A 13,466-nucleotide genomic window follows, 5' to 3' on the forward strand; every position below is an offset into this window, starting at 1 on the left:
TCGTATGTCTCAAGTACAATTTTAACAATCTCTTGGGCAGATATTGCGGTTGAAAATTTTAGTTCTTCAAATGAGGCGCAGGTAGTCAAAAATCTTAAAGTTATTGCCAAACGATTCTCTGCACTAATTGCACTTCATCGCTCATGCGCATGTAATTCTTGTAGTGTTTTGGCTCGGTTTCTCTCAACGTCTGCAAAAGCTTGTTATTTGAAAATTCATTTTTAGTTTGCAACCACATTTTAGACCATTTTCTTTTTTTCCGAATGTTTTTTTGCACCTGTTCTTCTTCCTCCGCTAAAACTTCATTTATAATAAGTAAAGCAACAACTTCCGAACTCATGTTAAAGCAACGAAGTGAATATTCAAAATGAAGTTGGCCTCAAAATTGCGTTAAAAGTTGTGTGGTATGTAGCGACAAGGGCAATTTCTAGCCCAACTCAATCAACAAACTAATTGTTGTGTTATAATATGTTCGGACCGACATTGAAAACATTTTGAAAACACATTTGTATGTTGTGGAACGTAAGTCGTTCGGACCGACAATTTGTGTTTTCGCTGAGTTTTCACTGACAGCTCGCAAATTTATTTGTTTGTTTACATTTGAGCAACGAGAATGGTAAGTTTTGAAATCTTTAATATTTGCTTATAATTATTACTAAAGATCGTGTTTTTTTAGAATTCTGAGAGAAAGATGTTAATTGCGAAAGCATTGGCTTTGAGAAGCCAAATAAATATCCTGCTCATCGACAATTCTTCAAGAGAACTATTGGAATGTCTTACTACTCAGCACCATGCCTTGGCAAAAAAGATAGCCGAGTTAAAGAAACAACATCTAATAGTATTAGAATTAATAAAGGACCTTGGGATGCCGATTAATTCATGTTGGACAAAAGTGTGTATATGTTCCTATTGATGCAAAAGCTTTCAATTATATATTATTAATTCCAGCAACGTAAGAATCAGTTTTGGGAACACGATTGCCAACGAAACGGTTGTGCTTTTTTTAAAGAGAACTTTCGCATGAACCGAAGTTCCTTTGATAAATTATGTGACATCCTCCGCCCGTTACAAAAAATGGATACAAATTACCGAAAAGCTATTCCTATCGAGAAAAGAGTGGCTATAACATTATTTGCTTTAGGGTCATCTGCAGAGTATCGTAGTATCGCCAACATGTTCGGTGTAGGAAAATCTACGGTTTGCGAAATTTTACTGGAATTTTGCACCGAAATCTGGAGATTACTGCAACCATCCTGTTTTAAAATGTTGCCTCTAAACAGAGAAAATATAACCGAATTGGTGACTGGTTTCGAGGTAATTGGATTCCCACAATGCTTAGGAGCAATTGGTAATATTGGTTATAAAATCTTAAATTTGCGCTAATGTTCTAATAATTGTTTACAGACGGATGCCACATTGAGATTCATCCATCATCTGACGAAGCTGTTGATTATTATAATTATAAAGGATGGTATTCCACCGTTTTAATGGCATTAGTTGATGTTAAGTAAAGTCTAAAAACTCAATATATGTGCATATGTATAAGTACATAAGTAATGTTTACAATATATTTTCAGATACCGTTTTACTTACATAAACGTAGGAAGTCCCGGGCGATGTAATGACTCTCAAATTTATGAGACGTCATCACTTAAAAAATAAATGGATAGTTGTCCTTTACTAAGCGAAATGTCTAGAGAAATTTCAGGCGTAAATGTGCCAGTATTCATTATTGGGGATTCGGCTTTTCGATTTAGCAAACAACTAATGAAACCGTATCCATTTAGCGTAAATCAAAATAATGGTGAGAAGGTATTCAACTACGCTCTTTCGAAAACACGTAGAGTTGTCGAAAATGCTTTTGGACACCTCAAGGACCGCTTTTGACGCATCGGAAAAGGAATTGACAACTCTGTACGGAATGCCAACTCTGTAATAAAAGCATGTTGCGTCCTTCACAATTTTTTAAATGATAACAACGACACGCTAAACGCTAAATGGTTACGCGCTTTGGAAGAGTTGGAGACTAGACGCCAGAATCCGTGTGATATTTCATATGCATCTGACGACCCAATTAATGGGGAAATGATTCGGACAGCACTTTGTACATATTTTGGTAATTACATGTGCATATTGTATCAGAATATCTACATTTTACACAATTGCATATACATTAAATCAAAGATAAAGTTGTACACACCAAACAAAATTCAATTTTATTTTCCATATAAAAACTAATACATATCAACGTTAAACAGAAAATACTTATATTCATTAATTTTTTTATTTATTTAGAAATTGAAGCAATCGTTCATTTGTTTCTTTAGAATCTTTTATAAATTGTTCCATCATTTCGGTTTTTTTATTATCATTTTCAACCATTTTTTTGTCAAGTCCTTAATTTCTTTGCTGGTTTCAATGGATTGCTGATTTGCTTTTTTGAGCTGCTTTTCTATTTGTTCAATTTTTTTTTAAATTATGTTTTGAAAATTATTCCTTTTTTTATTGATAGCATCACTCGGCTCGGGAGACGGTACTGGTACCGAAGAAGTATCGCTTGGCGACATCGGCATAGCTGAGGGCGATGGTAGGCAAATCGGTGATGGCAATGGCGATGCAGCAACCGCAGCCGTTTCCACCGAAATTTGGAGTGGTTCGGAGTTGGTAGAACCTTTTTAAAATTTATATATACATATATGTAAATATAAATAATATATTGAATTACAAAACAAATGTTTCTTACTTTGAAAACTTTCCTCCACTAAGTTCTCGGCATTGTAGCTGACGTACGGCAACAGTACGGCTCTCATTTTCTCGTAAAGTGGCCACTGCGAGGGAGAACCGCCAGTTGACCCGACTGCTGTCTTCTCTTTCCTGTAAAACATGATATATATGTAAAAGCTCTACTTTTTCTTAATTTTATTTAATTACATACCTATATCTCTGTGAAAGACTCGCCGTGAAATGCACACCTTGTTGCTGCATCTCTCTTGCCATTTCCTCCACTATATGGCTGTTCTTCTTAGGTCCGCGAAAAGCACTTACTTTGTTCCGCCACAATTCAATTAACAGGGCTTCTGCCCTATCACTCCAACAACTTCTTTTTTTGTACTTTTGTTTTTCCATTTTCGAAATGATTATCAATTGTCAGCTGTATTTTATATGGAATGTAAACAAATATCAAGTGACAATTTAGGGCCGGCAAAATATGTCTTCCAAAAAAATCGATTAAACTAGAGCAGGCACCGATTATAATGAGTGGAATGTAAGTTTTCAAGAAGTTTTCAGCGAAAACTGTGTTTTCGTTTGACAGATTTTACATGGACGAAAACACAAGTTTTCGTGCGAAAACCAGTTTTTCCCACGAAAACATGTTTTCGTTGTCGGTCCGAACATAGTATTAACGTTTTCGTTGTCGGTCCGAACATAATATAAAAAAGAAAAGGCGATACACAATAGGGATATTCTCTTGCTCTTGCAAAACCCTTGCACGGTGCCCGAGTTGCAGATTTTTCCACCTAATGCAACGGCACAACAACAAACACACGCAGAAAATTATTTGCAAGGGCTGTAAAATAGGTCAGACCAAAACCCATGCTTATTTTCGTGCAATGACAAGTAAAAAAATAATGGCAACCCTGTGCTAACTGTCATTTTACTTAAATACATATTTTGACGATAAATTGTTGAGGAAGGTAAGTTTTAAATAGATTTCATAATTTCTATTTAAATTATAAAGATTTGTTAAAGTTTTTTGTTCAAAATATATGCAGAAGGTGCGCCAATTCACAATAGTCATGCACAATAGTCATTTACAATAAATTGACCAAATCAGCCGTCATATATCACTAGATTCAGCAATAGGTGCTATTGTAAATTTTGGGAAAAGAATTTTCAATATGCAATCTTGCAAGAGCAAGAGAATCCCCCTAATTTTTCAAGAAGAAGGATTAATAACATATGCAGGGAAATGCGCAATAGTTTAGTTAATTTTGGCGTTTCAACAAATAAGCTCTTATTTTTTTTTTTTGTTTGCAATATCGTTTAACTTATTTAATCTGCTTTTTGTTTTAAAAGCCAAACAATAAGTTACAAAATCTTAAGTCTATTTAAAAACTATACAAGCTCAAGCAAGTGTTTGAGCTGTTTTGGTGATACGTTGCTCCTTAGTACGCAGGCATATATCTTCTTTTAAGGCGTGTTTGATCGCAGGAATGTACCAGAGCATTAGCCAAAGGTTTTGGGTGATCTCGGAGTTTAGATATATATTTAATTCTGCTGTCTTCTACTTCTTTCTTTACCATAGAAATGCCAAGGTCTTTATGGATATTTTCATTACGCATGTACCATGGTGAACACGTGATTGTTCTAAGCATTTTTGATTGGAACCTTTGTATTACAGTCAAACCCGTATAAGCGAGAGTTCAAGGGAGCACAATCTTATTCTCGCTTAAAGAGGTTTCTCACTAACCCGAGTTTCTCGCTAATGCACGTACATGTGTCGTGTTTCTCTCTTATAGAGGTACGCAGCAATAACAAGTCACAGCAAGTACGAATGTAGTAAATATGTACATATGTAATATGATAAAATTATGTGCATGATATGCACAACATATGTACATATTATCTATGTACATACATATTTTTAAATGCTTACGAAAACAAAACAAAAATTCATGCACTATGTAATTTTATTTTATTTAGAACTTATTTACACTTAAAAAAATCCGTCAATTCGTTTGGGTTTGTGTTTTAGTATTTTGAATGCTTTTCTCTAACTCATAAATATTGTCGAATATTCCTTGATCAACAACCACCGTGTATTCAAAGTACTGATGGACCGTCTCCAACGCACTTAAAGCTAGCTTCATTGGAATGATTTTTATTTCTGTTTCTGAAATCTGTGCCTCGTCTTCACTGTCATTTCCAGCAAAACAGGTGTCCACACAATTCTTAACGATATCGTCGTCGGTTTGTTCTCCAGCGGTAGTTATGTCGTCGTCAATTTGAACGAAATCTTCGAAGCTCGGCATTAACACATTGGATTCGTCAGACACAAGCTTAGACCATTCCTCTTTGTTAGGTCCAACTTCAACATAATTTTCCTCGGCAGGTCTTGTTTATCTGCACTTTTCTAAAACCCAGCTTTCTTGAAGCAGTTTTTAACAGTTACGTCACTTACTAAGTACCAAGCTTTTCTAGCAAATTTCATAGCTAGAAGTACGTTAATGTCAGGGCTACTGTTTTCTTCCAGACTCTTAAGAACATGTTTAACGACTTCTCTTCGATAAAAGCGTTTAAAAGTGTGAATGATGCCTTGATCTAATAGTTGAAGTTTACTAGTGGTGTTAGCAGGTAAAAACATTACTTTTACGTTTGCAAGTGTTGGTAAGTCCGTATGTGCAGCACAGTTGTCAATGAATAACAGAATTTTTTTTCGTTTTATCTTCATTTGTCTGTCAACTTTTTTCAGCCAATCTTTAAATAATGCCTTGGTCATTCAAGCCTTTGTATTATTGGCATAATCAACGAGAAGAGTCTTGACACCTTTAAAACATCTAGGTCGCTTTGATTTCCCGATGATGAGAAGTGGAAGTTTGTCCGTACCACTCATGTTTACACACTTGAGAAGTGTAAGGCGTTCCTTACTTTGTTTTCCTCCATGGCATTTTTTGCCTTTAAACGTAAATGTTTTGTCCGGAAGGCACTTGAAAAACAAAGCGTTCCATCCGCGTTGTAAATATCGTCTAGTTCATACCCTTCTAAAAGATTTGGCAGATCTTCAGTCTAGTGGTTGCATACACCTTGGTCCACAGATTTGCATTCCCCAGCTGGTTTAAAACCCTCTAACCAGCCGTTGCTAGCGGAAAAGTTCTGGATTCGCAGTTTTGTAGCAAACTCTTTTGATTTTTCTTTTAACAAAGGTCCATCTATGGGAATGTTTTTATCGAGAGTTTGTTTTATCCATTCCAAAAGGCACTTCTCGATATTGGGAAATTCGGAAACTCTACTCCTCTTAATATTTCCATGTCCATCAGAGCACTCAGACTTTATAGAGTCTTTTGATTTTATAATAGGTGGATTCTAGTAAATTAAACTCACTCTGAATTTCATTCCGCGATTTTCTGGATTCAAACGCATTCACTATTTTAAGTTTATCACTTAATGACAGTACTTTGATTTTTCGTTTTGACATCATGCAGAGCAGAACTTTCCTTCGCAATTGATAACTATAAACTGAGTAAGTCCGACAAACAGGACGGTGAACAGGCACACGTGTCCATTCGAAAAGAATGCATTAGAGTAACAACATTTTTAGTCCCACGAAATAGAATAGGTATAATATTGATGAGAAAACAATGCAAAACAATGGTCGGAAGTTTCACAAAAGTTAAGGATGAGTCATAAAATTGCAGATGTTAAACTTGTAAATAAAGTTCTTCTCTCTCTTATAGAGACCAGATAAGTAGCAGTCTCACTTACGGAGGTCTATGAGGCAAAAACGACTCTCTATTACAGAGGTTTTTGTTTCTCAATAATAGAGGTTTTGGAAGCTTAAAATGACGGGTCCTAGCTATTACTCTCACTTATAGAGTTTTCTTACTAATCCAGTTCTCACTTATCCAGGTTTGACTGTATATCAATATTAGTTGCACAGGTCGTACCCCACAGTTGAATGCCATACATCCAAATCGGCTTTATGACCGCATTATATAAAAACAGTTTGTTGTCTAGGCTAAGTTTGGAGTTTTTATTTAAAAGCCTATTTAAATTTGCAGCTCTTATCTTCATGCAAGTTATTTTACTAGATATATGTTTTCTCCACGTAAGTATTCTATCTAGGTGAATACCAAGATAAGTTACTTCGTTCGCTTGTGGTACTAAAATATTTTTCATTTTTACTGCCGAACACATTTTAGGTCTTAGCGAAAATGTAACATGCTTACACTTTTGTTCATTCACATTTATACGCCAGTTGGCTAGCCATTCTTCGACAGACCTTAAGTGCTCGGCTAATATTCTTGATGCTATTATGTGGCATTTGTTACTGCTCACTAAAGCTGTGTCATCTGCAAAAGTTGAAGTTACATTATTAGCTGTTGGAAGATCTGCTGTATATATGATGTATAGAGTTGGACCTAAAACACTGCCCTGGGGTACACCAGCCCTTATCTCTCGTTCATCAGATATGAAATCTCCCACTTTTACCATAAATTGTCTATTTTTTAAATAAGACTCCAATGTTTTATACAATTCTAAAGGTAGAATGTTTTTAATCTTATACAAAATGCCATCATGCCACACCTTATCAAACGCCTGAGCCACGTCTAGAAATAAAGCTGAACGGTACTCTCTGTGCTCAAATGCTTTTCTTGTTTCGTTAGTAATTCTATTTACTTGCTCTATCGTGCTATGTTTTTCACGAAACCCGAATTGGTGCGTTGGTATTATATTATTTTCGTGGAGAAAAGGAGACATCTTTGATAGTAACACTTTTTCAAATATTTTGGAAAGGCAGGGTAAAAGACTGATTGGGCTGTATGAAGACGGCTGTGTTAAGTTTTTCTCAGGTTTATCTATCAAGATAATCTGCTACTTTTTCCATGAAATTGGATAGTATCCGAAATTAAGAATTACATTGAAGAGCAAAGAGAGCACTTCTACAGAAATATTTGGTAACTCAATTAGCATTTTTGGGGTAATATTATCATGTCCTTGTGACTTTTTTGGATTAAGTTCTTTTATTATTCTAATAATTTCAGAAGGTGAAGTCTTAAAAGACTCGAGTGACTCGTTAACTGTGTTGGGTAAAGTTGGCAATTTGGTTGAAATACCTTTTCTAGGTGATTTGCAAAACAATTAGCTCTTTCCTCGTCACTTCGAGCCCAATTTCCACCCATGTCTTGTATAGGCATGTTGGAGTTAGTTGGTGGCTTCAGGGACTTTTGGGCTTTCCAAAGACAATTTTGCTTGCTTGAATTTGGACACAGCTTCTTTATATACATTTCGGTATTGAATTCTTCCTCACGTTTAAGCGCTTTTTTTAATTTACCAGCAGCTGATTTCAAGTGAAGCTGAGTAGAAGGGGAACGATTTATCTGCCATTCACACCTTGCACGCCTTTTTTCATTTACAAGCTTTTCTATTTCTCTGTTAGTAATTTTTCTGGCACCAAGCGGCTTATAGTTTTTGTTTGGTGTTGCTAAGACAGCTGCGCTAGTTATTATATCATTGAGTTCTTCTATGCTTTCGACAATATCTCTTCCTGTATTTATTTTATACTCAACATTTATGTGGCGCCTCTCGTATTTTTTATATTTTAGCCAATTCGTTTTATAAGATGTAAGACCCACTTTTGAATCAACGAATATGGGTTGTTCACATAATTTTATTAGTACAGAAGAGTGATCAGAAGATAGATCAGTACATGTATCAGCTGTTATGTGCGATTTATCTATATTTTTGATTACAGCAAAATCAATTAAATCTGGTATTTTTTTACGATCACTAGGCCAATATGTCGGCTTACCAGGAGATATTATGTCAAGTTTATTGTGCTTATTTATAATAGTGTGATACAGCTGTCGTCCTTTAATTAGCCGTGAGCCCCAATACGTGTGCTTTGCGTTGTAATCTCCACCTGCTAGAAATCTATGGCCTAGTGTTCAAAAAAGTCTTTAAATTGGATGTCTGTAATTTTAAACCGAGGTGGGCAGTATATGGCCGTCAGATTTAAGTCCCCGCTGCGATTTTTTATGGTTATTGTTGTAGCTTGTAATTGCGCTGTGACATAAGATTGTAATGTGTGGTGATTTAACCGTTTTCTAACCAACACTGATGTTCCTCCATGTGCCTTTCCGTCTGGGTGGTTTGTAACATACGAGTCTAAATCCCGGTATAAAGAAATTGTTTTTGTTCGTAAGATGAGTTTCTGACAATAGCATTGCATCAATATTATTTTCATCCAGAAATCTAATAAGTTCCAATTTACGTTGGTTTACACCGTTAGCATTCCATAAACAAATACACTCATTTTTTACTTAAAAAAGTTTGCAACATTTGGTTTTGTGATTTGATTATCTCTTGAATCATATTTTGCATTGAAGCCATAAATTAAGTCATACATTGGGTAAGGTTTAAAATCATAGTTTCAACGCTTCCATTTGGTTGTTGGGGCAATTTCATTTGTGTAGTTTTGCCTTTTACCACGTTTGCATAGCTCCCTTGTGTAGCATTGTCTTTAAGATTTACTGGTTTTAAAATATTATTAGATGGAATATCCATCATTTGGTTACGACGTGCTTGGATGCCCTGTGACAACTCCGATTTCAAATCTTTGTATACAGGGCAACCCCTGTAGTTAGCAGTGTGATTTCCTCCACAATTGCTGCATTTTTTATTTAAAACCTCTTTTTTAAGAGTACATTTTGAAGTAGGATGTAGATCACCATACACTATACAGGCACTTCGTAGAGTGCGATATGCTTTCGTGTGTCCATTGTACTGGATCATTTCTCTTGTGTGGTTCCTCAACGGTGATTCTGCAATGGAGAATATATTTTAAATTGTAAATCGGGTGTATTTCATTTTTCTTTAATTTGTTAGAATCTAGCATCAATTCTATTTTGAACATTGGTTGTGTGACTTTGTTCCTGTTAAAATTATTTACGACTGATTTAATGCTAAAACCACCTTCTTATAGTGCTTCTTTAACGTCGTTAGAGTCTACCGAAGACTCTATACCTTTTATGACAACAACTTGGTCTTTTGAGCTCTTCATTTGGTAACATGTGAAAAATGGGCACAATGTGAAAAATGTTTGTGCCTATTATATTGCTCATTTTGGAAACAAGCGCATTTGAGCTACGCTCATGCAAATAGATTGAAGGGGGTTTGGCATTCACGACCGTGGTGGTACCCTTTGCTTCGTCGTTAGGCTCATTGCTTAATAAGGCAAATCTGTTGTCATTAAGAATTTCTGACTTTTTACTGTTTGCGTGCCTGCTTGAAATTTTTTGGTATTGACCGCTGTTTTAATAGGACTCAATTTCCTTTTTACATTAACGTAGGGATCAATACCAGTCTGAACTGATGGCCCTTTTTTGCTTGGTACATTCTCACCTTGAATTTTATTTTCCTTCGCTGTCCGGGTGCTTGCTGGTACCTGCATAGTGGCTGCTGTCAGTGGATTTGTTGTTGCCCGATTGTTGTTTACTGCTGCTTCTGCTGACTGCGCTTGCTTAGTCTCTCTTTCATCTGATCGTTGCGATGACTCATCATCGCCGTTACAATTGTTTTTGCCAGGAGTTGCTTTTGTTGGCTCGACAAAGCTGAAGTAGGCATTTAAGGAATGCCTACAGTTTTGCGGGTGAGGCTGCGAAGCACTCATTATTGTTTGTTTTTTGTTTTGTTTTTTGTTTTGTTTTTTGTTTTTATATATTTGTTTTGTGCACTATTTGTTAATGCTTATTATTAATAGTTTGTGTGCACTGTTTTTTTATTTGTTTGATTGTTTTTATTTATTATTATTGTTTGCTTACTTTTTGCAAAAATCGGAATCACAGAGCGAATTCAGAAACACGTCCATACAACTTGAACACTCAATTATTTTTTTTGAAATTTTTTTATTTCATAAATATTTTAATTACGAAAAATTGCTTTAAATATACCTACATATATATAGAAATCAAGGCGAATGTTTTCAACTAAAACTTTTTTTTTGCAGATTAACAAGCCAAGACAAAATTATTGGAGTAAGTTTACAAAAGTGACTGGACATTGCTGGCCGTGACATCATACGACATCTGTTTAAGGTTAGTGGGACTTAGTTCATACATTAGTAGTAGTAAGTTATTCAAAAGTTGCTTAATAAAATTATGAAATTACTTTTTTACAGTTGCAGCTGCTTGGTGATTACACATTTAATCCAACCGCTGCCTTTGAAATTGTATGATGAGCTACAAACATAAGTATATCACCTATGACATCGAGATAAAACAGTGTGTAGCGTTGGACACATTTGAGCTTGTCACAAATAGCTTTCAACTAACGAATTTTACTAATATAATATTTTCTTCTTTACTACAGTTACCCGATGGTTGTGTGATAAATGTTTTGAGGCAAACGGCAAATATCGGATTTGACTAAATTGTACAAGCATATCGTGGGCATGAGGAAAAATTACGGGTAAGTTGTAGCAAATGAAAAAATGTAACCGAAAATTTAAAAATATTCTAATTTGCAGATCCGTTACAACGACAAGATATGGTCTTTATCGGCGGCGTTATTTTGGCAGAGATGACAAAGAATCGTGATGGCTTTCGAATGTGTATATGAAACAAGAATATTAATAGTGGAATTTTGACCTGATAGTTAGCAGGTCACAAAACTAAAAAGAACTCTTGTTTGCCATTTTGAATATGCTGAATAGAGATCATCATAGATATTAATCGATTGTAATTTTTTTATATTTTATAAGCAACTCAAATACGAAAAGGTTAAAAATAAAGCAATTTTACATTAATTTCGTAAATATTATGAAATATAGTCAACACATATTCTTATTTTTATTGGTAATTATGTTTTTGCTCTGTTATAGAAAATTTAATATACATATGTTATCGACATATTTATTATAATTCAAGTGTAAAAACATCTCTGAATAATGAATGTAATAGTTTTTGTGACTGACACTTACAGAATAGTAGAATCGTCTAAAGTCACAAAAATTGTCTCTAACTTTAAATATCAAATTTAGAGACTGGAGACGGTATCACAGTACAGAATCGCACGGAAAGTAAAGCATTACAGAAACTTACAAAGAGTTGACAATACATAGTAGCAAGGGCCAAAAGTCATGGAAAGTAATTTCATATAGTTATTGTCTTAAAGATATATCTATACTTGCGTTTTCTGTTCTGTTAATGTAACATGTAATAATATGTATATTTACATTAAAAATTACAAGATAGTTATCTATAATAACTTTGAAAGTATTTTTAAAATTAATTATTCCCCACACGCTATTAACTTCAATAATTAGTTTAAGTAAATATAATTTTGCAACTAAATAAAGCAAAATAATTTGAATTTTATTTAAAAGAAATTTCATATAGTTATTGTCTTAATGTTATGTATATCTATGTACACCCTGTCAAGAAAGAATCGGGAATTAACGAACGAATAAAACGAAAATTTTTCAATCAACATTTATTTTATCGCCTTCAAAGTATAACTCATTCGAAGCGATGCACATGTACCAACGCTTCTTCCAATCGTCAAAACATTTTTATAGACACTTTATACCATGTTATCCTACTAACCCTGTAAATTTATTAAGGTTTCGCTATACAAAAATGACGGTTCAAAATCACTTCATTGAATTGATTTGAAACTGATCCACGCTAAATCTCTCTATGCGACTCTGATTTTGCGCCATCTACTTGCCAGCATTGGAAATCTGTTACATTATCACAGCTGATTTAGACACTACAAAGAGGAAGAAAAGTAAACAGCAAAATTTTTTATAAGCAATGAATCTAATTTCACCTTAAAATCGACTTAACAAATGAAAAAATGCGTCCGTTATTGCCATTATATGGAGAATATTTAAAAGAATACGGCTTTTGTTTTAAAAAATATTATATGACAATCTTTTCTTTTGATAAATATTAAGCGATGTGAATTTTTGAATGGCAAAAACAGCTGTTTTAGCATCCTTCCAAAGACAGTGAGAACGGGCTGATTAGTGAATGTAATTAAATGTAATCTAATCCCTTTAAATTTTCGGTCTGAACATGGTATTCCGGGATGGCCTTCAGCTCACGCGTCAAATTTGTATTATTGTCTTCAATTGAGTCGAAGCGTGTTCCGCGAAGTGGATATTTTAGTGTGGAGAATAAGAAAAAGTTATAGGGGCCACATCAGGTGAATACGGTGTATGCTCAATGATATTTGTTGAGTGTTTGGCCAAAATTTAACACAATTAAGTTAAACAATTCTGTAAAATTCGACAAAAACTACTGAGGTCGACTGACAGAAACAGCTTCCGTAAACACACTTGTTGACAGATTGCGTTAATTTTTGGCATCATAATTAAGGACAGTCGTAGCAACCTAGGAAATAAAATTACCAGTCTTCCATATAAGCGGGAGATGAGAGGGGGGAAATGAAGAATTGCGTTCTGTTAATACAACTTGTAATAAAATGCATATTTACGTTAAAAATTATAAGGTACCCTACAAGACGAGTAATAGTTAAGTAACTTCGTAATGCCTTCGTTATCCTCTAGGTTATTTTTGTTATAGCGTCGGGAAAAAGTAATCATTTCTCCTCTTTCACTACACGTCGGTGTGACTAGCTTACTCGCTCTCTCATTGATTTTGCGCTTCTGTTTGGTTAGCCATCTTTTACTGAAAATGTGTTAGCGAAAACTGGTCGATAGGTCATCCGTTTCGTTGCTCATT

At 34.7% G+C, this 13,466-nt stretch overlaps 1 protein-coding gene, 1 long non-coding RNA gene and 1 pseudogene across 2 annotated transcripts; 2 read left to right on the forward strand and 1 right to left on the reverse strand.

The window, feature by feature from the left end:
* The first annotated feature begins 575 nt into the window (after positions 1-575).
* LOC120780663 lies at positions 576-1,680 on the forward strand. Its single transcript, XM_040112923.1, has 5 exons — positions 576-616; positions 677-892; positions 949-1,348; positions 1,405-1,507; positions 1,578-1,680. The coding sequence occupies exons 1-5, from the start codon at positions 614-616 to the stop codon at positions 1,660-1,662; spliced, it is 807 nt and encodes a 268-aa protein (XP_039968857.1). The 5' UTR covers positions 576-613; the 3' UTR covers positions 1,663-1,680.
* Positions 1,681-2,348: 668 nt separating this feature from the next.
* Positions 2,349-3,188, reverse strand: LOC120780885 (annotated as a pseudogene).
* Positions 3,189-10,896: 7,708 nt separating this feature from the next.
* Positions 10,897-11,427, forward strand: LOC120780664. Its single transcript, XR_005705946.1, has 3 exons — positions 10,897-11,000; positions 11,089-11,187; positions 11,246-11,427. It is a non-coding gene; the product is annotated as an uncharacterized LOC120780664 (long non-coding RNA).
* The last annotated feature ends 2,039 nt before the right edge of the window (positions 11,428-13,466 follow it).

The sequence above is a fragment of the Bactrocera tryoni genome, unplaced genomic scaffold, assembly GCF_016617805.1.
Source record: "Bactrocera tryoni isolate S06 unplaced genomic scaffold, CSIRO_BtryS06_freeze2 scaffold_25, whole genome shotgun sequence".
Taxonomy (NCBI): Eukaryota; Metazoa; Arthropoda; class Insecta; order Diptera; family Tephritidae; genus Bactrocera; species Bactrocera tryoni.